The sequence below is a fragment of the Lissotriton helveticus genome, chromosome 8 (genome assembly GCF_964261635.1).
Source record: "Lissotriton helveticus chromosome 8, aLisHel1.1, whole genome shotgun sequence".
NCBI lineage: Eukaryota > Metazoa > Chordata > Amphibia > Caudata > Salamandridae > Lissotriton > Lissotriton helveticus.
Window position 1 is genome coordinate 1,388,404,380 of NC_136069.1, and position 21,927 is coordinate 1,388,426,306.

At 40.5% G+C, this 21,927-nt stretch overlaps 1 protein-coding gene across 1 annotated transcript in view; it reads right to left on the minus strand.

Annotated features, from left to right (window-relative positions):
- ROBO2 (roundabout guidance receptor 2) overlaps positions 1-21,927 on the minus strand; it is an 803,551-nt gene that overhangs the window by 235,857 nt on the left and 545,767 nt on the right. Inside the window, exon 6 of the mRNA XM_078658968.1 lies at positions 15,737-15,864. Coding sequence (XP_078515094.1) covers positions 15,737-15,864 — 128 coding nt within the window. The remainder of the gene's footprint in view (positions 1-15,736; positions 15,865-21,927) is intronic.

Genomic DNA, 21,927 nt, shown 5'->3' on the forward strand with positions numbered 1-21,927 from the left:
AACTAAGCTTGGTTTCCTTTCTGAGATTCTTTCAGTCAAATTAGGATTTGGAAATATTTGCAGATGTAAACTGACATACAAAATAATTTGCAGATGTACATTTCCAAATGGGCATCTGAAAACCAGCCAGTAGTGACTTTAGATTATCTGTGCACATGGATTCCCATTCGGGGGTGGTTGTTTGACTATTCATGCATACAGCTAATTTGCTGTAGGACTTACTGTAACTACATGTATACAAAGAGGAACTTAAATTGAACCAAACTCAGATGAATGTGCAAGTCAGACAGAAACCAGTTCCTTCTAACATGTCATTCAGCAAGAGATCAAGGCTGCTGGCGGTGAACCATAGAAGTACAAACTCAGTGTAGGTTAAATGATTCATGTAGATTGTGTGATCTTAAGGTTTGTGGGGTTTGTTATGCATACCTATCTAGTTGATACTTAATGCAAAGATGTACCCTCCTTTGTGAGGGTCTTAAACTCTGAGTTCTTTAGACAGGAACCAACACTAATATTGGGGATATTTTTTCTATAGGTTGGAAAAGTAGCCCTGAATGCACACAGCTGAAAGGTGTTAATTGTAACAAGGGTTAGTTACTTGTAGTTTGTATTTATTATTGCAAGAAACTGGGGTATTAGTTAAGGGGTGTTGAGAACCCACCTAGAATATTAATCCCAATCCTTGTCAGGGTTAATCACTAAATCCACAAATTAAGCCTGTGCTTAACCCTCAGGTAGCTTGGTTCAAAGTAGTCAGGCTTCACTTCGAGGCAATGTGCAAGGTATTTATGCAGCACAGTAATAAAGTAATAACACAATACAAGAAGAACCCCAAACCAATTGAGAACAATAGAGAATATTTTAATAAAGGAAATGGTATGCAAATACAACAAAAATCCAATAAGTCAAACCGAGGATATGAATTTTTAAAGTTTGAGTTTCAAACAGTGTTAAGCGCCAACTGCGGTTGCCTTGATGCAGTAGATCAGGCAGAGTCAAAGGCTGACACGATGGAGTGTGAGTCAGATATAATGACCAGGTTCAGCCAGGTGAAAGGTTTTACTTCATGGCTTAGGGCCAGATGGATGTAGCATAGCAATGGTTGCAATTTGCAACAAGTATTTTTGTGACCTGTGTGGTAATTTGTGAACCGACCTATGTACTAACAGGTCGGTTAGCAAATTACTGATTCTTAGTGGTTCGCAATTCAAACTTCCTCGTTGTGACCCAGCAGGAATCATAGTCATCACAGAGATAAAAGCCTGATGAGGCCAGCAGACCATCATGTCTGTGATTGCTTTTAAATAAAGCAATTCTTTCTTTGTTTAAATATAACCTGTTTTCCTTAAAGGAAAACAGGATGTACTAAATAAATAATTAGAAATTTTAGATTAACCACTGCCTACTCTTAAAAAGTCTTTTTATACTAAAGTTTCAAAGGGGAAGTGGTTTCTTGGGGACATCTTATTTGCAAATGCCTTACTTATACCTTTTGGTTATTGGTAAAAGAATAATATTTTGATACTAGAATTTGGCCCCAAAACATTAATACATACCAATTTGATTCGGTATTTCGAAGGGATGCCCTTAACACCGCCCTTCCAAACAGAGAATTGGTATTTGGTCACAAGCCTAAATTGTGATGTGGTAATGTGTTACCAAATCACAATTTAGTTTTGTACATAAGATTTAGTCTTTTTACAGTTACAAATGGTAAGATTCCTCAAATCGGGCCATTTGCGACTGCAAAAATGTTTAATACATCTGGTCCTTAGTCTCTGGAATGGAATTCAAAAATCCTCCGCGAGGCAAGGCAGCAGGTTGTAGCCGAAGTGGCTTCCACTTCGTCAGATAGCTGCTGGACGAGGTCTCAGTGAAGCCGTTGACTTTTGGTGAAAAACTTTGCACCCAGAAAAACCCCTCACTAGCTGGCTACTTTTTGCACCTTTGCCTAGATAAGAATTCTACCTTGGGACTTAGTCACTTCTTTTGGAGCTCTGATTCTTCCAGCGGGATAAGGCTGCAGGCTGGAACCAAAGAGGGTCCAAAGAGACCAGACACCTTTGTAGCAAAGTCCCATTGGATCGTATTTGCAGCTGCGGAGAAGTAGCAGGAGCAAACTGAATCTTTGAACCATAGGCTATACACCTTTGTTGGAATGGCTTGGCAGGTTGGTCCCAGTCCTCTCCCAGTTCTCAGAGCAAAAAAGTTGCAGGAAACTTTAGGAGTACACTTTGACATCAGCCACATCTCCATGACCTTGAGGATAGCACTTGGGGATAAGGATTCACTCTAGCAAAGGCCAGAAGAAGGGTCCAGGGCAAGTCCAGTTGGAGCCGGTCAGCTAGGCAATTGCAGTAAAAGCCTCTGGAAACTCATTGTGCCCCTGTAACTCAAACAGAAAGCCAGCGAACTGACCTTTGTAAGTACTTTCAGGGTCCTGGGTTCATGGCAAGCAAGTCCATTCTTCCTTCAGAAATCAGATACCAGGGCAGTCCTTCTTCTGATCTTCACAGGTTCAGGAGTCTTAAGAGGAGGGAAAAGGCATTGCCACATTTATGCCCAGTGCCAGATAGTGGGTGGGGAAGCTTTTGGCCACTCCTTAATCTATGGAGTAAAAGTTTCCATGGGTAATTCCACTAATTTTTGCAGCACTTTCTCTGTGATTTTTTTGCAGTAACCTATTACCACACTCAGCCCTCACAGAGTCCTTACACGTGGTTGCGCATCCGCAGCAACCAGAGGTTCTCCATGACACCTCTTGGCAGGGTAAGTCTCTGATTCCTCCCGCATGGAGGCGAGGTGGTAAGAATTTCCTGGTACAAAGTCTTTGTCCCAGGCAGGTGTGCTGGATCCCAAAGCAGCCTCACTCCTCTTGGCAAATGACTCCGACCAGATCACATGACTTGCTGGTCCCAGTGACTCCCTCTGGAATACAGGGCCAAAGTATCCTCACATTATATGTGCTCCGGCCTGATTGGCACAGTGAGGTCCTCGTTGGCACCCTCTCCTGGCATATCGAGTCACAGTTCACTACGGCTCACGGGCTCTGGCCCTTACCACATGGCTGTCTTCTCACAGCAGCTCCTCCTAGCATAAGGGACCACCACTCCCCACTATGCATGAGCTCTGGCCTCATCAACTGACGATGCACATGACTCAATTCACCGTGGCCCTCCTCTGACACATGTAATTGTTCTTCACACAGGCAACAACCCCATTGGTGCAGCAGCTGCCTCCTCACAACTCGCTAAGGGAGTCCACTCCACACGGCTCCCCACTGGACCTCACTTCCTCCAATGCTTTCCTCTTCTTCATAGGGCACACTTGTTATGGAAATCAGGTATGCACTGGTGCTTCAGGCTCCAGGGCAGGTGGTCTTGATTTCCCTGGGTGACGATGTTCCCTAACCCAGCTGGGAGGCTAGCTGGCCTTGTACTCCTGTCCTGGTCACAGGCAGAAGTCTTGCAGAGCTTCCCCTTCTCACACAGCCTTTCTGGCTGCATGGCAGATGACAATTTCTTAAGGTCTCAAGCTCCCCTTCTTATAGTCCACTTCCAGACACCAAATGTGATTTAGAGTCTGAGTCTTTGACGTTTATGTTGGGGGTCTGCTTCTTTTGAAGTGCTGACTCCTCTTCTCTCTTTTTCCTCTTGAAAGCAGTGTGTCACATCAGGAGCGACTTCAAAGGTCATTGCCTCACAACACAGGCCTTGAGAGTGACTAGATGTCAGCCACAGTGATATGTGTATCAAAAGATTAGCCCAGGGCCCCAGGCCTAATCTTTATAGTTGCCTTATCAGCCCCATCTCCTTCCTGAGATATGCCCAGGCCCCTTCCTTGGGATCTCTCACTTAATCTAAGAGAACTCTTTGAAGTATACAGGGTGTATGCCATCCAGCTTAAAGGAGTGCAGCAATACACAAATCTGTCTGGGGGATTTCTCTACCACCTCTCCATGTTTCACCATGGAGTGCTGGGTCTCCCAAACACGAATCCAGGGGCCTCCAATATTGTAACAACTAGAGACACACATACACCAGGTGCATGGAAACAACCTAGAAACATTTCACAGCACTGTATCCTTCGTGTACTGTACCACCCATAGGCACACATACTTCCAACACATGCATTTAACATGCACGCACTGCACAGCTTTGTAGCCTTCATGTATTGTACCACTCATAGGCACACATACAACCAGTGCATGCATTTGCTATGCACTCACTGCACAGACCTACAGTGAAAAAATGTGGAGGTTGTTCACTGCCAGGACATGTAAACCTTTAAAAAACCATGTCCTACGTTTTGCCCTTTGGCATTTAGGGCCTACCTTAGGGGTGACATATATGTTTAAAAAAATAAGGTTTAGGCCTAGGAAACAGTTTATTTTCCCACGTCGAAACTGCAGTTTAAAACTGCCTACCCAGGCTGCAATAGTGGACCAGTATACATGTTTTGCAGTGCTACTTTAGTGGGTCGTTCAACGAGTACTGCAGCCTACTAGCATTTAACTTACAGGCCCTGGGTACATGCAGTTACATATACTACAGACCTATAGGTACTCTAGTTGTTATGAGCCCCCTCCCCATAACAACTAGAGTAGCTATTCATGTTGGTGGTTTAAGGAGAAGTTCACTAACCTAAACATCTTCCTCTTGGTGATGCTCGGTTTTTTGGGGGCTAAGTTTTGATCCTATAACACAGAAAAATAGAAAATAAAGAGATGCTCTTGAACTAATGTTTGAAGTGTTACAAGCTACTTACTATTTTAATACGTTGTGTGGTTTAAAGTATTGTGTGTATGAATGTCAAATGGAAGAAACAAACGGCAGGGTATTTGTTTGTGTCTGCCATCAAAGGTCCATAGTTCACACTTAGGTTGACTCTCTCTCATCCCTTCCAATATGGTCCTAATGCTAGGTAGTGCAGAGTGCTTTTTTACCGAAGATTTTAAATTGTTTACTTGTGTCATTTGAAAATAGACATTACTTTTCTTTCATATGTCTTCTCAACAATTCTAAAGAAATCAGTCTCTCTGCAAGCCATCTGTCCATTGTAGGCCTCATTACAAATAGTTGAATTTCCTACAGAGTGATAACTGGGTGAAAATCCATTACCCACAATTCAAAATGTCTCTGGTTCTGGAATTATTGGGTCAGTAAACTCCAGATGCAATAATTCCATGCCGAGAGACATCTGACCCTTTTCAAGGCAGCATGGGCTGGGGAAAACAGCACAGCCTGGCCCTTGCCCAACCCTTGCAGCAGCAAAAAGGGAGTAGACATTTCTCACCAAGACAGGTTGAAACCTGCCCATGCTGACCAGCAACTCCCAATGGTCCTTCAGCTGACACTTTACACATGCTCTGAGCTGGTAGAATGTGTCAGTTTTTTCCCCCCTGAATGATTAAAAAACACATTCAAAAGAACCACGTATCTCTGGGATTTGATTGTTATTCCACATTCTGGTAATAAAACACATAGTGAAAGGGTTTCCGTGCACGGTTTCCACCTGGAATCAGGAATTCTACCCTTTTGTTATCCCTGTACCAAAATCTGGGGAGCTCATAAGGAGGGTCACAGTCTAGGAATGGCTGGATATTATATGTGTGCAAATTTGTCCCTACACTAGTCTTCTAATGGGACAATCCATTTTATGAAATGCAGGAATCATATTTTTCATTTCAAAAAGTAATATGTAATTTGAATTAAATCCACTTACACAGGTTTGCTGTTATTTCAGTGGTTGATCTAATGCATAAGATAAAAGCCTTATCCTTAAAATACTACATACCAGCACTGTATTTACATTTATTTTTTTACATTCCGTCATGTCCAATAATAAGCAAAATACACATTCCGAGCAAAATAGTCCGCCTGGGTTTCCATTATTTCTTCAGTCAGAGTTATCCTACACTTAGGAAATATATGAAACCGGTATTTTCATTTCACAGATCATTGCAGGCACCGCAGACTGAATACATTTCTGATCCGAGCCGAAGAAACCCAGCACTGCTTACTGGAGGTCATTTCCTTTTAAAGAATACAGAACATCAAGGTGTTCCAGGTCATTGTCTTTTATGTTTTGCTGCACGCACAATTTTATTTAACTTGTAACCGTTCGCTCTCTCGTTTACTCACATCCACACTCTCCATTTCTCTCTCTTTCCCTCTTTCTCACCGTATACATCATTAACAGAAGAGTTAGTATTCCAGCAGTTGTCTTTGCAATTAATTGCCGTAAAGCAGGGAAAAGTTCGGAAATCAATTTCGTTCCATTGCAGGCCTTGTGGGCGGGGTTAAGGCGGGGTTAGTGGCTGCTGCGCTAATGAATTGCTTTGCTTAGAGCTGCTTAGGCTGCATGTGCACGGAGAAGGAAGCTCTGCATAAAGCCATGCTAAATGGAGAGAAGGGTGACTACTTACCAACAGGGCGAGCTGGAGACAATAACAATGGCGCGAAGAAAACATAAAAAAGAAATAAAAAGAAGACATTTGTCAAAGTGATGTGTTATGTTGCATTGAAATATGGACAATTCCAAAACATTCTAAACACTCTGATGGCAATCCAGCCAGACCCAAAAACACTTCAGAAAACATCATTTAAATCTTGCCTGTAAGTCAGTAAGTAGTCTTTCAATGTACGAAGAAGGCACCGAGCAGATAGGCATCAGAGAGACCATTTAGATAGGTTAATGCGATGTCATGAAGTACTGAGGCAGAGTTTACGAGTAGAGTAAAATTATTTTTAAAACCTGTTAAACACGTTGAACCAAGGCCCGGACTCGGGGATGTCGGGTCAATAAAAAGAACACATTGTTATCGGATTTGAAGAGAAATTGAATCGAGACCGTCAGTCAGAACTCGATGGAGAGTCCCACTTAAATTTTATCAGCACTATTGCACGCGGGCATCAGCCCTGCGCCTGGCACACTCCAGATTTGTGGCACAGAGAAAGCGGAGGAAAATCGATCGGTCTCTTTCCATCTTAGCAGGGTTCAGCGAAGCAGAGTTTTAGAAGGCAACTCTCTAAATCTGCATGACTGGTGCTTATCCATCCAGCCACTCACTCCTACACTGGAGGCAAAGACACCTACACAGAAAGAATCCCACACTTGACAATCTACTGCAACTGTACACAAGCTATGCGTGGGGATGCGGGTTGACACATATGTGTCAAGACACAATACCTGCAAGGTGGGAAGGTTCATGGTGAGAGTTTTTTTTCTCAATTTTATATAGTGCAAACTCGACCTGAAGGTATTGGAGCGCTTTACATGAGCACTAGTTTTTGTTAGGCAAGGGGAGATTACATGATTTGCCTAGAATAACAGGATGTTGAGCTGTCCCAAAGAGTGATACCTGGTTCCCCAGTTTCAAAGTCGGCAGCTGTGGCCTTTAAGCCACATCCTCTTCCATATGGTGTGGTTACCCCTAGCAGTGCTTTTTGGGTTTTGGAGCAGTTGATACACCCTTGGAAAACATATTCACAAACTCTAACTTAAGAGAAAGGGCATGTGCTACGTACTTAGCAACCTGCTACCTTCTGTAAAATGGTAAGTTTAAGCAAGATATGCCAGCTCAGAAAATTATGATTATTTTTTAATACATTCCCACTCAATACTAAATTGCTATAAGTTTGGTTACAATATAAGCTCCACACTCGAGATAGCCCACTCTTCCACCATAGGCTCTTTGGAAAATTGATTTAATCATCTCTCAACCAAAAAAAAAACTTCACATAAGACACTTTGTTTGTCTGTGCTGCTTCAAACCAGTGCATCCATTTTCTGTTTGCCTCTAAGAAAACAGCTTTGTATCTTTGTCATCCATAGGACTTCCCTGCTCCTTTTGTGGCCAAGTTGTCTACACCTCTTTGCTCTGATTTCTCAATCCTTTCCTGCCCGTGCCACACTGATACAGCTACTAAAGTCTCCTCTTTTTGTACGTGGCGTTGCCACCCTCTCTTCATGGCACAAATGTTTCACAAGCCTCCCATCACTGATGCTTGAACACTTTATCATCTAAGAAACCAACTCATGACTCTCTGGCCCACACTTTGTATTCTCAGGGAGGCGCTTATTGGCTTTTCTGTAAATTTGCAATATAAGCTCACTCAGGAAGAAGCTTGTGAGGATTGTTGTAGGGCATTCATCATAGGTTAGAGCTTGATTATTAGCTATGCCTATATATTATAACCGATTCTGCTGTCACCATGAGTCCATATATTTAAAATATATACATAATTCTCCCTTGGGTAAGTAGCTTCTCCCCCACTCATACACCTTTAAGGTGTCATGATAGAGCAGACCTAGAAGCTGATGAGAAAAAAGTAAGGTTTTATGCCACAAAATAAATTAGGATGTCACCATCAAAGCTGTCAAAGAAGAGAAACAACATAAAACACCCTATGAAGACAACACTGCTGTGGCATGTGCATTAGATAACAATGCCCCGTCTGCCTAGAAATGGGGGCAAATGTAATGTGAAGAGGAACCTGGAGATTTTGTTTGAGTGAAGATTCAGGTAATGATAGTTACACAGAACTTTCAGTCACTATGGTGTTCTTCCCTTGTAAGATATTAGCTCCTAATGTATAGGTGTTAAACCTAGGACAAGCAATCAAAACCAGCAATGTGTTTACAACTATCACCATTGTACAGAAATAGGGGATGGTGAGCAAATCAATCAGCACTCAGACCTCCTGAAATCGAACAGGAAAAAAGCAATATAATTATCGGGACATGCAGATTTTGTAGGAATAAACAGCCACAGCCAAATCTCCTTCCTCCCAGGAAAGATTCCAGGTGATGTCCCAGCAACTTTGGGAAGCTGGCTGTCAGGCAGACACAGCTTTGATTGCACAGCAGTCCTCTGAGTATTCTCTGGAATACTCCTATCTTTGGTCAAACAGAGCTTGGAATTGGAACAAAAAGTGGATCTGTGGCTCCCACATTTATACATTGAAAGGAGACAGAGATGTGGATCCTCTGTCTGCAGTTGCAGATCAGCTTTGGGGTGGTCCTTCTTTCTTTCAAGTGCCCTCTACAGTCTGTTCTGCAGACACAGCCTCTGTGTAGAATTATGTTCCTCTCAATAGGTTAGTCTCTAGTCTAGTGTACCCACAAAAGAGGCAAAAAAGTGGCGTGAGCTTCTGTCACCTTGCTAGAGAGGCCTTACCTAAAAGACATTTCTCACCATTAACAAAAAAAAGACTGCATTCTGACTCTTCACCCTAACTGCCCCATCTACCAAACAGCTGTGCCCAGGAAGAGTAATCAGCAGCCCTTCTCAGGAAAATGACCTTTCTGTATTTTCTAAATGAGCCCTGTTTCACATTTGATCAGTTCAGTGTCTAGGTCTCCTACCTCAAACCTTAAGAATGTCAGCAATACCATTTGACTGTCTGGAAAACAACCTCCCCTGTTGAGCACAGCAACAGGCCAGGGGCTTCCAAAATACAATCTGCTGGCCTCCATTATGCTGATTCACTCATACACACAATGCATGTGCCACACAAGCCACATACACCCATGTGTAATATACACTTTGGATATTAGGGCTAATATATGGTTAGTGCATAGAAGCAGAACTTTGCACGAGTGGGCCAGTAGCCCCCTGCTTGAGTGTCACGTTTACAAAAAAGGTCAGGCCACAACTACTAATTAACAAAAGCTGTTATGCTGCAACTACCGCTCTACATGCTAAACCCATGCCAGGGACAGCAGTCTACCATCAAACAAGGCAATGCTTGGTGTATGGATCTAGGTCATAGGACAGGTTCTTTGTAAATTCCAGTTAGGGTAAGTGGGAATTGGAAGTCGTTGACTCAGACCCTGGGCTCATTTCAGATGGAATAACTGAGGACGAAGCTTCCCGGTAAGAAACGGATTCATTCTATTGGGTCGTCCAGCTTCAAGTAAGCAAAGACCTAGGACTGGCTCTCCAAAGTGCATCCTCAACACTGACTGTAATTAAGATAGCTCTTCTTGCTGCTGTCCAACCCATTGGAGTTCTGAGTTGAGCATTTCCTTATGTCAAACATGAGGAAACTTCACTAGATATTCCTAGAACTGTATGGAAACTGTATGTAAAATACTGCTCCATCACAAATAAGACAGGGACAACCAACATTACTCCTGACCTGACCAAGAAATGTGCCATTTCCTGTGGACACTGCAACACAAAGCCACAACATCACCAGGATGAAAATCAAAATGTGCGCAAAAGCAAAGAGCTCACTCATTCGCTGCGCCAGTTAATGAAGGAGCTGAAAACATATGTCTTTAATAAGTACATTATCCTTCATCAATGAAGAACTATATGCTAGACAATAATTATTTACCCACTCTAACCAATCCTCAGTGCTTCAATTTATCCTCCACTATCTCCAGTAGTAGGTGTTTTCAAGCTATTCTTATTCTCTATAAATCCAAACACATAAAATTATGCACTATACCATGATTGTAGTGAATGCACAGTTTTTTTTTAATTTAATATAAGACCGGTTGCAGTTGGTCAGCATTGTGACCATAGATACTTTCACTATATTTTAATTAAAATTAAAGAGTGGAAAAAAATAATGTTCTTCTCCAAAATCTGTTAGGTCTCTTTATATATCTCGGTGAAGATATTTATGTATGGGACAAAACATTAGGTTTGGGCGTTTTCTAACCCTAAGCTGTCAATTTCTTGTGTACAGCTGCCATAAAAAATAATCCTTTAAGTTGCAGGGAGCGTAACATTCCTATTAGGTGGAAATAACGTGAGCGTCTCTGTTGTGCCTGACTGAACACAGCCTTTGCTGTATTTGCTTTAGACAAACACCTCCACCACCTTGCCCTTGTGAAACCCCAAAATGGAATTTTGTTTTGCTATGAATTCAGAAAATGAAACAGAACTGTGACCACGCATTAAACGGATGGAAATGGATGTGGGCCTCCCGGGGTCACATGACCCTTGTTCCAATAAAACAATCCACACCGACTCTGAACATTTGATTTAATGTGTGTGGAAGAAAAGGAGTTGGAATTATGCTAAAAAAAATTTTATTAACCTTTCGCAGCTCTGCTGAAAGCCTTCATCATGCACCACTAAACTGTGAAATAGTATTGGGATCCAGCATGGCAGGGTGTTGCTTCACTTTGTGGATAAGAGAGAACACCATTTAAAATCCTATTCTATTTCCTGAAATGTATTTCTCTGTAACCTTTTCACGCCCACCCATCGCATCTGCGCCTCGTTTCAACCGATCAGCGCGGTGCACTGCTGTAGGTCAAAGATTACTGGCTAGTGCCAAGTCTACCCCATCATCGACATTTAAAATCTTTGGCCTCTTTTCTATTGGAAGTTTGGGGTCCTGGTGTGTTTACAACAAGTTTTATATTTATACAGTTTTCGAAATGAAACTATAGAAGTGCAGGTACCGGTCTGTGGCTGAAAAACGCTGGTACCCTCCCACTTAAATTTTGGAGCAGTAATGAGGAGTGCTGGCACTCTCCCATTAAAAGATGTGGAGCAGTGCTGAGAAGTGCTGGCACTCTCCCAATAAAAACTTTGGAGCAGTGCTGAGAAGTGCAGGCACTCTCCCATTAAAAGCAATGAAGCAGTGCTGAGAAGTGCTGGCACTCTCCCATTTAAAGTTCTGGAGCAGTGCTGAGAAGTGCTGGCACTCACCCATTTAAAGCTTTAGAGGAGTGCCCAAAACAGGCCGGTATTCTCCCACTGAAAGCTTGGGGGCAGGGTGTTGCTATACTATGTGGATAAGCGAGAACACCATTTAAAATCCTATTCTATTTCCTGAAATGTATTTCTCTGTAACCTTTTCACGCCCACCCATCGCATCTGCGCCTCGTTTCAACCGATCAGCGCGGTGCACTGCTGTAGGTCAAAGATTACTGGCTAGTGCCAAGTCTACCACATCATCTACATTTAAAATCTTTAGCCTCTTTTCTATTGGAACTTTGGGGTCCTGGTATTTCTACAACACGTTTTATATGTATCCAGTATTCCAAATGAAACTATAGAAGTGCAGGTACCGGTCAGTGGCTGAAAAACGCTGGTACTCTCCCACTTAAATTTTGGAGCAATAATGAGAAGTGCTGGCACTCTCCCATTAAAAGCAATGAAGCATTGCTTAGAAGTTCTGGCACTCTCCCATTTAAAGCTTTGGAGCAGTGCTGAGAAGTGCTGGCACTCACCCATTTAAAGCTTTAAAGGAGTGCCCAAAACAGGCCGGTACTCTCCCACTGAAAGCTTGGGGGCAGGGTGTTGCTATACTATGTGGATAAGAGAGAACACCATTTAAAATCCTATTCTATTTCCTGAAATGTATTTCTCTGTAACCTTTTCAGACCCACCCATCGCATCTGCGCCTTGTTTTAACCGATCAGCGCGGTGCACTGCTGTAGGTCAAAGATTACTGGCTAGTGCCAAGTCTACCCCATCATCTACACTTAAAATCTTTGGCCTCTTTTCTATTGGAACTTTGGGATCCTGGTGTTTTTACGACAAGGTTTATATTTATACAGTATTTGAAATGAAACTAAAGAAGTGCAGGTACTCCTGGTCAGAGAGTACCTGTCTGTGGCTGAAAAACGCTGGTACTCTCCCACTTAAACTTTGGAACAGTTCTGAGAAGTGCTGGGGAGAGGTGTGGCGCCGCGGCCAGGGCGACTGACGCTGGAATCTGGGGACCACGGTTCGATCCCCGGCTCCGGCGGCAGGGTAGCCCAGCACCATGTGACTCTGGGCAATAGCTCGCTTAATCTTCCCGACGGCCCCCAGCGCCTAGAGACCCTTACGGGTGATTGTGCGCTTTACAAATGTGGACTTTACTTTACTTTACTTTACTGACACTATCCCATTAAAAACTTTGGAGCAGTGCTGAGAAGTGCTGGCACTCTTCCATTAAAAGCAATGAAGCAGTGCTGAGAAGTGCTGCGCCTCGTTTCAACCGATCAGCGCGGTGCACTGCTGTAGGTCAAAGATTACTGGCTAGTGCCAAGTCTACCCCATCATCTACATTTAAAATCTTTGGCCTCTTTTCTATTGGAACTTTGGGGTCCTGGTGTTTTTACAACAAGGTTTATATTTATACAGTATTTGAAATGAAACTATAGAAGTGCAGGTACTCCTGGTCAGAGAGTACCTGTCTGTGGCTGAAAAACGCTGGTACTCTCCCACTAAAACTTTGGAGCAGTAATGAGAAGTGCTGGCACTCTCCCATTAAAAGCTTTGGAGCAGCGCTGAGAAGTGCTGGCATTCTCCCATTAAAAACTTTGGAGCAGTGCTGAGAAGTGCTGGCACTCTCCCATTAAAAACTTTGGAGCAGTGTTGAGAAGTGCTGGTACTCTCCCATTAACAGCAATGAAGCAGTGCTGAGAAGTGCTTGCACTCTCCCATTTAAAGCTTTGGAGCAGTGCTGAGAAGTTCTGGCACTCATCCATTTAAAGCTTTAGAGGAGTGCTGAGACAAACCAGTACTCTCCCACTGAAAGCTCGGGAGCAGTGGGGAGAAGTGCTGGCACTCTCCCATTAAAAGCTTGGGAGCAGTGCTAAGAAGTGCTGGCACTCTCCCATTAAACGCTTTGGAGCAGTGCTGAGAAGTGCTGGCACTCTCCAATTAAAAGCAATGAAGCAGTGCTGAGAAGTGCTGGCACTATCCCTTCCAAATTACAGAATTGCCATTACAGAGTACGCAATAGGTCCTACTCATATTTATTAAACACTGCTTCGATGTAAGAAATATGTTGTTCTTTTATAGACAAATTATGTTTTGCCCCTTTTCAAATAAAGTTAACGTTTAATCAGTGCTTAATTTGTGAAAGAACAAGACCCAGATACTCCGTTCAAAAGCCCGTGGCTGTTGCACTTAAATGCTGCCCACTTCATACCAATGCAGCGTGGCCTTGAATCTACCTCAGGCCTCTTTAATCTACTACCAAACGCAGTCTGTTATTTTAGCTCACTCTTGTAGGTTCCTGCTTTCTCCCTTAGTGATGGGATTTTCTGTCTTTCTCATTGTTTCCTGTTTGGGTGATATGCCTATTCTCCTGCTCTTATAAATGTCTGATGAGGAAAAGTAAGTGCCAGTCCCCAAAAATAAGTGCTGGTGACCTCCAACGTTAACCACTGGCTCAAGGTCAGCTCTGAACATTTTGCCTTACTGCTGCTACTGCAGTACAGTATTTCCACCATAGGTAGAACATGGGATCATAGACCCTCAAATGTTGCTGCTTTGCATCTTTTTTAAAGTGGATTATATATTTTCACTGATCTTGAAATGTCCTCAGGAATGTACATTATTTTTTACCATAATAATAATAAAAACAAATTATTGTAGAAAGAAATAGCCGTATCTACCCAGAGAAATTTTTAGACTGTTCTATGGTAATTCCAAAAACTTTCTTAAATTTGGGAACATTGCACAGAAGTGAAAAGATAAATAGTATCTGTTTAAATGTTAATTGTATAGATTTTACAATCCTTTACTGGAAGCCACTACTGGCATTTGATGTCATCTCCCAATACTGGCCCTTCTACTTAACCCCTTCGGCGCTGATGACGAGCTGAGCTCGTCATCAATTGCGCCGCCCGCATGCTGATGACGAGCTTAGCTCGTCATGTAACGCGGCTTTTTGAAAAAAGCCGCGTAGCGCGAAAATCGCCGCAGCGCATGCGGTTAAAGGGCTGTGATCATGTATCGTGGAATTCACAAGAATACATTGATGGGGCTTTTTAATCGCTATGGTAGCTTAAATCATTCTCACCCCTTAGAAGACAACTGCATTAGCAATATAATGGGTTTTTCCCCTCTGCACATTTTATATTCTTCATGTGTTCTGGATTTTGTTTTTAAAGAGTGCGTGAGAGCATATAGCCATCCAGAGGTTCGCATCTCTCATTTGCACTCAGCTCTCAATGACGCAGTAGATTTCAAAAGCATAGGAAAAAATTATTAGGATGCTATCTTTGGTAGGGCTCTCTTTGGTAGGGCTGGCTATCAACAGTGAGATTTCAACCCAAAAGTTTCCTGTGATGGAGTTTTTTTGAATTCTTTCTATTGGATGTGTCTCATGTAGAGGAGTATGGGTAGGGACTCACCTATAGAGTACATCTATCTTCTTTCCTATGACTATCAGTTGCATAGTGATGACCCCTATGTATGGCAGACCTAAGGCAATACTTTCTAATTTGGGTCAAATTGCTTCTCATCTCATTGTGTGTCAAATAGCATTACTGCAAATGCTTCTGAAGAATACTCTATATCATCTCAGTCAAGGGAAGGTATATGTAAACGACCCTTTCGGGTCTGCATAATGAAGCTATTTAGCACATTTACCAACAGACTACTGATTTCTGATTGGAATACCTCACAAGTGAAGAGTCTCTCCAAATATCTATAATCCTATTACTGTATTCCCATGTAATATAAGAAGTATGTGTTTGAATGTTCTATCTTCATGTCAAGTCACTGAATACATTTATGTCACAATTGTCAATGGATCTTGAATCACAATATATAGAACAAAGTAAAATTATTAAATGGAGATCTAGCAATCAAGAATGTGCAATGCAGAAAAAACTTCACATGCTTGAATGGGTGACCAACAGGCATGTGCCTGCAGTTCTGGCAAACGATATCATTATACATGTGTTCTCATGGTGGGCTCATCCAGCTGCATGCAAACAAAAGAAGGCGTAAGTTATTTCATACAGCTTTTGCACTCACCCCGAACTGTAAGGGAAGCGGAGGCTTCAACTTTTCCAACCCGATTCTCAGCCATACACGAGTAGGTGCCCTCATCCGCACTAGTAGCCTTTTTGATTCTTAAGGTGTAATCATCCTTGATATCGTACCTATACATCAGAACAAGAAAGAAATGAAAGTCAGGATACGCTGGAAAATTTCAATGTCGAAAATGTGCAGCTCAGGGGTCACACTCAGGATCCATCCAGAACACATCTTCCACAGCTCATGTATTAGCTTGCATTAACTAATGCCATTAGACATTCATCTTGATGACATTTTTATTGCTCTTTGCATTACTTAAAAACTTTACAGCCGTAAAATTAGTATTACTATGTTCACTTAGTATTAAGGCATCATTAATAATATCACTTTGCTCTTTAAAGTATGGCACAATGACAAAATAAGGCAGCCAGGCAGAACCCCACTATACCAGACAGATCAGATCCATCATCTCTGAAGGAAAAGCATGCTTATTATAAGCACACCTTTAAAAGGACAACCCTAATCTATTCCTTTGAAATGCAATACTCCCAATGAATTATTGTTTTAAACCAGATTTCAGTGAATATTTCGCATATTTTTAAAAATATATGTTTTTCTTCATAAGTTCCCCATTGCTAAAAACTGCCTGCACTATGTTCTTGTACATGATGTATTTCACACTAACATTTCTCTGTCAATGCAGACAAAGACGTTTGTGCAATCACATGACATACTTTACGTATAAATAACTAATTCATATTTATCTTTCAAGGACCTTTTCGAAAAAGGAATTCAGCTGTACCAAAATTTGAATCCAATGCATTCCTGCATTTTCATAATGCAAGAAACATGTCACACAACTCCGAAAAGGAGGTAACTATGTGTTACTGACCTCAAGCAACTACTGGCGTAACCAAAACAACCACGTTTTTAAATACATTAATGACCACATGATTCCCATTTAAAAGGTGGTTATCATTTTACTTGTACAGATAAGGAAATATGTATTCAATAACCAAGCGGACCTTCTTGATCATCAATGGTCACCCCAACTATCTGAGAGAACCACTTAATATAATCCATTGTATTCCTACTTTCATTATCACTGTTCTACAGTAATTCTACTTAACCCTTACTAACAATAAAGCATGTTAAGATGCAGAAAGTTATTATTCAAACATTGTAACCTGGAATATCACTCATTTACCAATGTTTGAAAGGGACTGTCTACCTCCATCTTGTTGTTCGTTATCTCACAATGCATGAGATAATAAAGAATAAGGTATGCACAATCAGGCCGCCTCAAAATGCACACTCAAATCATCTCCAACTTACTATGCAGCTGCACTTTCGAGAACATGAATTTCCATTGAGCTGATAACAGCCAACTTAATCAGAATCCTCTGTAGAAATGAAAATTCTCTCTTTTTGCTCATGAGAATTTTGATTGAGGGCAAACTTAGCTACACACCCGTCAGGAATCTTACTCTTGGTTAGTCTGTCTACTTTGCTGGCACGTTATAGCTCTCGGGTGGCTCTTGAGAGAAAAGCACTAAAATAGTTCAATATTTAGAGAGTTCTACGTTTTGGTGTGTCAAGTATGCATTCTCTGTAGCTGCTGCATGGTTGGGAAATCTTTTCTACTAGAGATTAGGCTTGTCTCAGAATATCTGGCATTTCACTGACATTTCAAGGTTTAAGGTTTCTAAAATGCCATTAGTATGCTATTTCTCAATAACAAAATGTTCAGATGTTTTTCCTTGTCTTTATTTATTATTTGATATTGTATTGCACCTCACTGTTTAATTTATAAATGGACTACATTTTTCACTTTGTGTTTTGTTGAGGGCCTCATCACTGTAGAGCTGATCAGTGCTTAATAATGGTAACAAGGAACCACATAGGCAACCTTATGATCTATATTTTCCAGAATAAACTCCATCCTGGATTGGACTCTAGAATACCATATTATTCAAAAAATTGCCAATTGACAGATGCTGGTTCCGAATATGTCAAGGAATGTGTATCTATTCTTTTTCAAGTCATGCCTCGTCTATTAATTTTAGATCACTGCAGAATATACCTACCCCGAATTCTATGCTTGTGTACCTTCATTAGATCTCTGAATACGTTAAAAGCTGATGCAGAAGCAGATTATTCATCCAACTACTTCTTATAAGTAAATAAATCTCAATAAAGGTTAAACATGCACCTGAACAAGTAAAGCCATTCATATAAAGCCTTATATGGAATTCACTTTCTTGTCTTGAAGTGCTATGGTGGCTACATTTGTTAAATGCTTTAATTAAAAAAAAATGCCTTATGAATGAAATGCAAATAAAAACCCAACAACATAGTAAAAATTACTGCACAGTGTGAAACAATAATGCAAATGTAGTAGCGCAATGTTTTACGATTACAAATGGAACAAATCTCATTACAAAAAGTAAATCGTACAAGGGCAAGTTGCCAGTTTGTGTTGGGTGTGTACATATTCAGCTATGAAAGTGATCAGTCAACACAAGGAACAGCCAATAGAAAAAGGGAATTGATTAACATCAGTAGAATAAGACTTATTGTTGCATATATAGTTTGGAAATGTCTGTACCACTACATATTGAAAAACAATAAAACATTTGTTTAAAAAAAAAAGTCTGAGAACAAGACATTGATTTTCAGTGCCTAAAAACTCAGTCTAAACCCATCAATTTGGAAAATCATTTTCTCTCAGAATTTGGTTCATGCTATATTCACATGTTTTTTCAACTACCTACTTGAGGTTATTTACTCATGTAAGGCTCATGCCTGTGTGTGGAATACGTATATGACTATTTAAAAATTCTCAAATAATTTAATGATTTGTTTTAGGAAGCTGGGCTGGCTATCGCTCCACAAGTGCTTGCACGTCTAATTGATCAAACATAAATGTCACAGGCATACACCCATGGAGGTATAAAAAAGAATGCACAGTGGAATTCGCTATTTTGTGTCCCTAAACAGAGTGGATATTTTAGTTGCGGGGATCACACTTTTACCCACCTCCCAGTAATTCCTACATTTGACCAGCATCAATCTCAGACCTATCCAGGGTGAGAGTGTGCATGCAAAATCTTTGTAAATACCCACAAAGTGCCTATTTGTGGATTTTGCCGTGTTCATCTTGGCATTTCCACCATTAAATAACCAAATAGGTACTTGTGTGGAGGTTTGATCAAACATATAATTACAACACAGTGATATAACATGATGGAGATACATCTACTAAGAAATCTAAATTCATTTTTTTGCGAGTAACAAGTAACAAATACTAATTGGTAATCAGAAATTAAGGTTTTCGAACACTTCAGTTCAAAATGGGAGGGCAAATACATCGGTAAATGTAAATTAAAAACCAATGCACAGATGAGTGTATTTTAATTTAACTAAAATGCTCTTTTCCTTTTATGTTTTTTTACAAGATAAAAACTAATTCCAATGAATGTCTGTCCCTGCATAAATCCTGGTACATTTATTCAGATGATGAATGCATGTGTTAATTGAACAGTTGTTTTATTTACTTTTCCATTTAGTGCATGGTACATTTTAAACCATAGTGAAAGGTGCAATTGATAGTGGAGATACATTTATAATAACAGTCTTCCAAATTTGTTTTGGTTCAAAATGACAGTCTTAAAGCACACATTTTAAAGTTTTTCTCTGTTCATGCCATTAACAGAGTCCTGGCTGGTTGTTGTTCTCTTGTTGCCCTTCAACCTTCAAGATACAATATAATATAATACAATACAATAGACTATAATGTAACATAATATATAATTCATTTAATTACAGCATCTGAGCTGATACAAACATGCAAAGAGGAGCAATGACCAGTTGAATGCTTCTACTTCACTTCCTCTTGTGGTTGAATGATGATGTCAATTAGGTAACTGGACTCAATCAGGAGGACAGACAGGAAGGGAGTTCAGTTTACGCTAGATGGTGCAAAAAGTAGGTAAGTAAAACCATAAGCGAATTAGGACACGTTTTAGTTGATGATCAGAAGTCTGTACAGCTTATGAGAGGTTCCCACACATTTTCTTAAACCAGACAGATCCTGGCTAAAAAGGAGGCTTTGGGAAGGAGTACTTGTGTGAGTCTGGTGAGATCTCTCAGCGGCTCTTCCTATGTACGTTTACAAGAATAAGTCAAAGAGACCAGTACAAGAACCAATGGCCAAGAATATCCTTAGAATTTACCCGTGAGTATAGTGGTTATGAATGCCACATTTGTAACCATAATCCAAATATTCAACAAAGTGTTGATGGAACACAATATATTCTTTAGGTGAATAATGTAAACACGAATAAGGGTCAGGCCCCAAAATCATCATAAGACCCTAAGCACCCATATTCTGCTTTGAACTAAACAATGATGAACGAAGGAGGTCTTTTCTTTATTATATGTAACACAACTAAACTGCAGAAAAACATTTTACATTATTAAATCTAGTTGAATGTCCATCAGCACCATAGAAAATTGAACCTACAGTACTATACCCCGGCCACAAGGGTGAGCTACACTAACTGTTTTCGTTACGAGAGGTTTGGCCTCCAAAGACAAATCTTTTGAGTTTGCGGTGAGGGCGATAGGCCTCTGAAGGCCCTGAGGGTTAATCTTAGATAACAGCAATATCTTATGGTTTGGGCAATAATGGATGATTATCAGATGAAATACTCACTATGCTAGTGGTTAAATATTTCGTAACTTAATTTCATATCAATATTCTAGAACACCATAATTTATGCAAGCATGTTTTCATACCTCAAGCTACTATAGTATCCTGTATCCAACAGAGGAAATATCCCATTATGTATGCTCAACATTCACTACTAGGAATTGGACAGATAGTTTAGTGTCAGTGATTACTAACATCACAAATAAATATTTTAGTAAGATGAAGTACCAACTATACAGATTTTAGCAGTCGCCTACGCCCAATTAATTTAGAAGGACAATTTAGTACCTCGAAATTCAGTAAACTCTAAGGCCAAGTTTTAGTTTCAAAATATAAGCACAATAGTGGAAGTATGACAGTAAGTCCAAAACAACGTAGAAAGAGGACAGTCTATTGGTTTTCTTGGACATGTCAGCAACATAAAATAGGCCACTATAAGCTCCTGTTATAGATAAGAAAAGAAAAAGCAATACACAATGGTAAAAAATCAGAATGCAACATTTTTTGTGGAGTAGTTTGAAAATTCAGAAGGAAGGCGCATTCTTTAATGCCTTAAAGATGAGAATAGCATGTTGACCAAAAGACAAGAATTATAGCTTTTGTTCATGCATTCCAGACGTGCCACCCATCCATTGGCAGTATATCATGGGCTCAAAACTCCAGACATCATCTTTAGTGAAGAACCTGTAATTCTGGTTCATCTATGAGCTCTGTATGCAGAATCAAAAATTTGAGTATGAGAATTCTCAACTGACACAAGCGTTAAGTTAACATCGGACCAGACCAGAATCCTCAGAGTAGAACATCCCTGAACAGAGGGTAACTATGCCTTATGCACAGGGTATATTGCATCTGTACTGCTAAACATTAGCAGATGAAGATAGAAGTCTTCAGACCAATCTATAAACTGAGGTAATCATCACATTTTGTGAATACTTCCGCTACACAATTATTGGTGTTTGTGTTAATACACTTTAGGATTCTGATGATGATGCAGAAAGTAATTTGCAAAAATGATCAAAATGTATTGAAGCGAGTTTACCGAGCCAAACTGCAACGAGAAATAGAAGTTTAAGCCTGGGTATAGGTGGGCAAAATGAGGAAGCTGCATTCCTACTGTAATTTAGGATAGATTATTTATTCAAGTTCCAACAGCTTTCAGAGCTGAAGAAATAAAATCTTGGATTGAGGAAACATCCATAGATTAAAGATTTTTGCAAGGCCTACTTTTATCATGAAGTTTAGATGTAGATTATTCTAAGCAATCATCGTTGTGTGATAGTTTGCATCCCATGTACTAACCAAACTCTTGGGAGGGAATAAGCACATCTAGAAAAATCCTAATATCATAACGTAGGATTAAGAGTTGGTGAGATACATTTAAGTATTCAATTTCACTTTGTTTTGTCTTTTCTACCTTTATGTAATGTAGTTAAAAAGATGTATTTGTATTTCCTTGGATGTGTCTGAAATT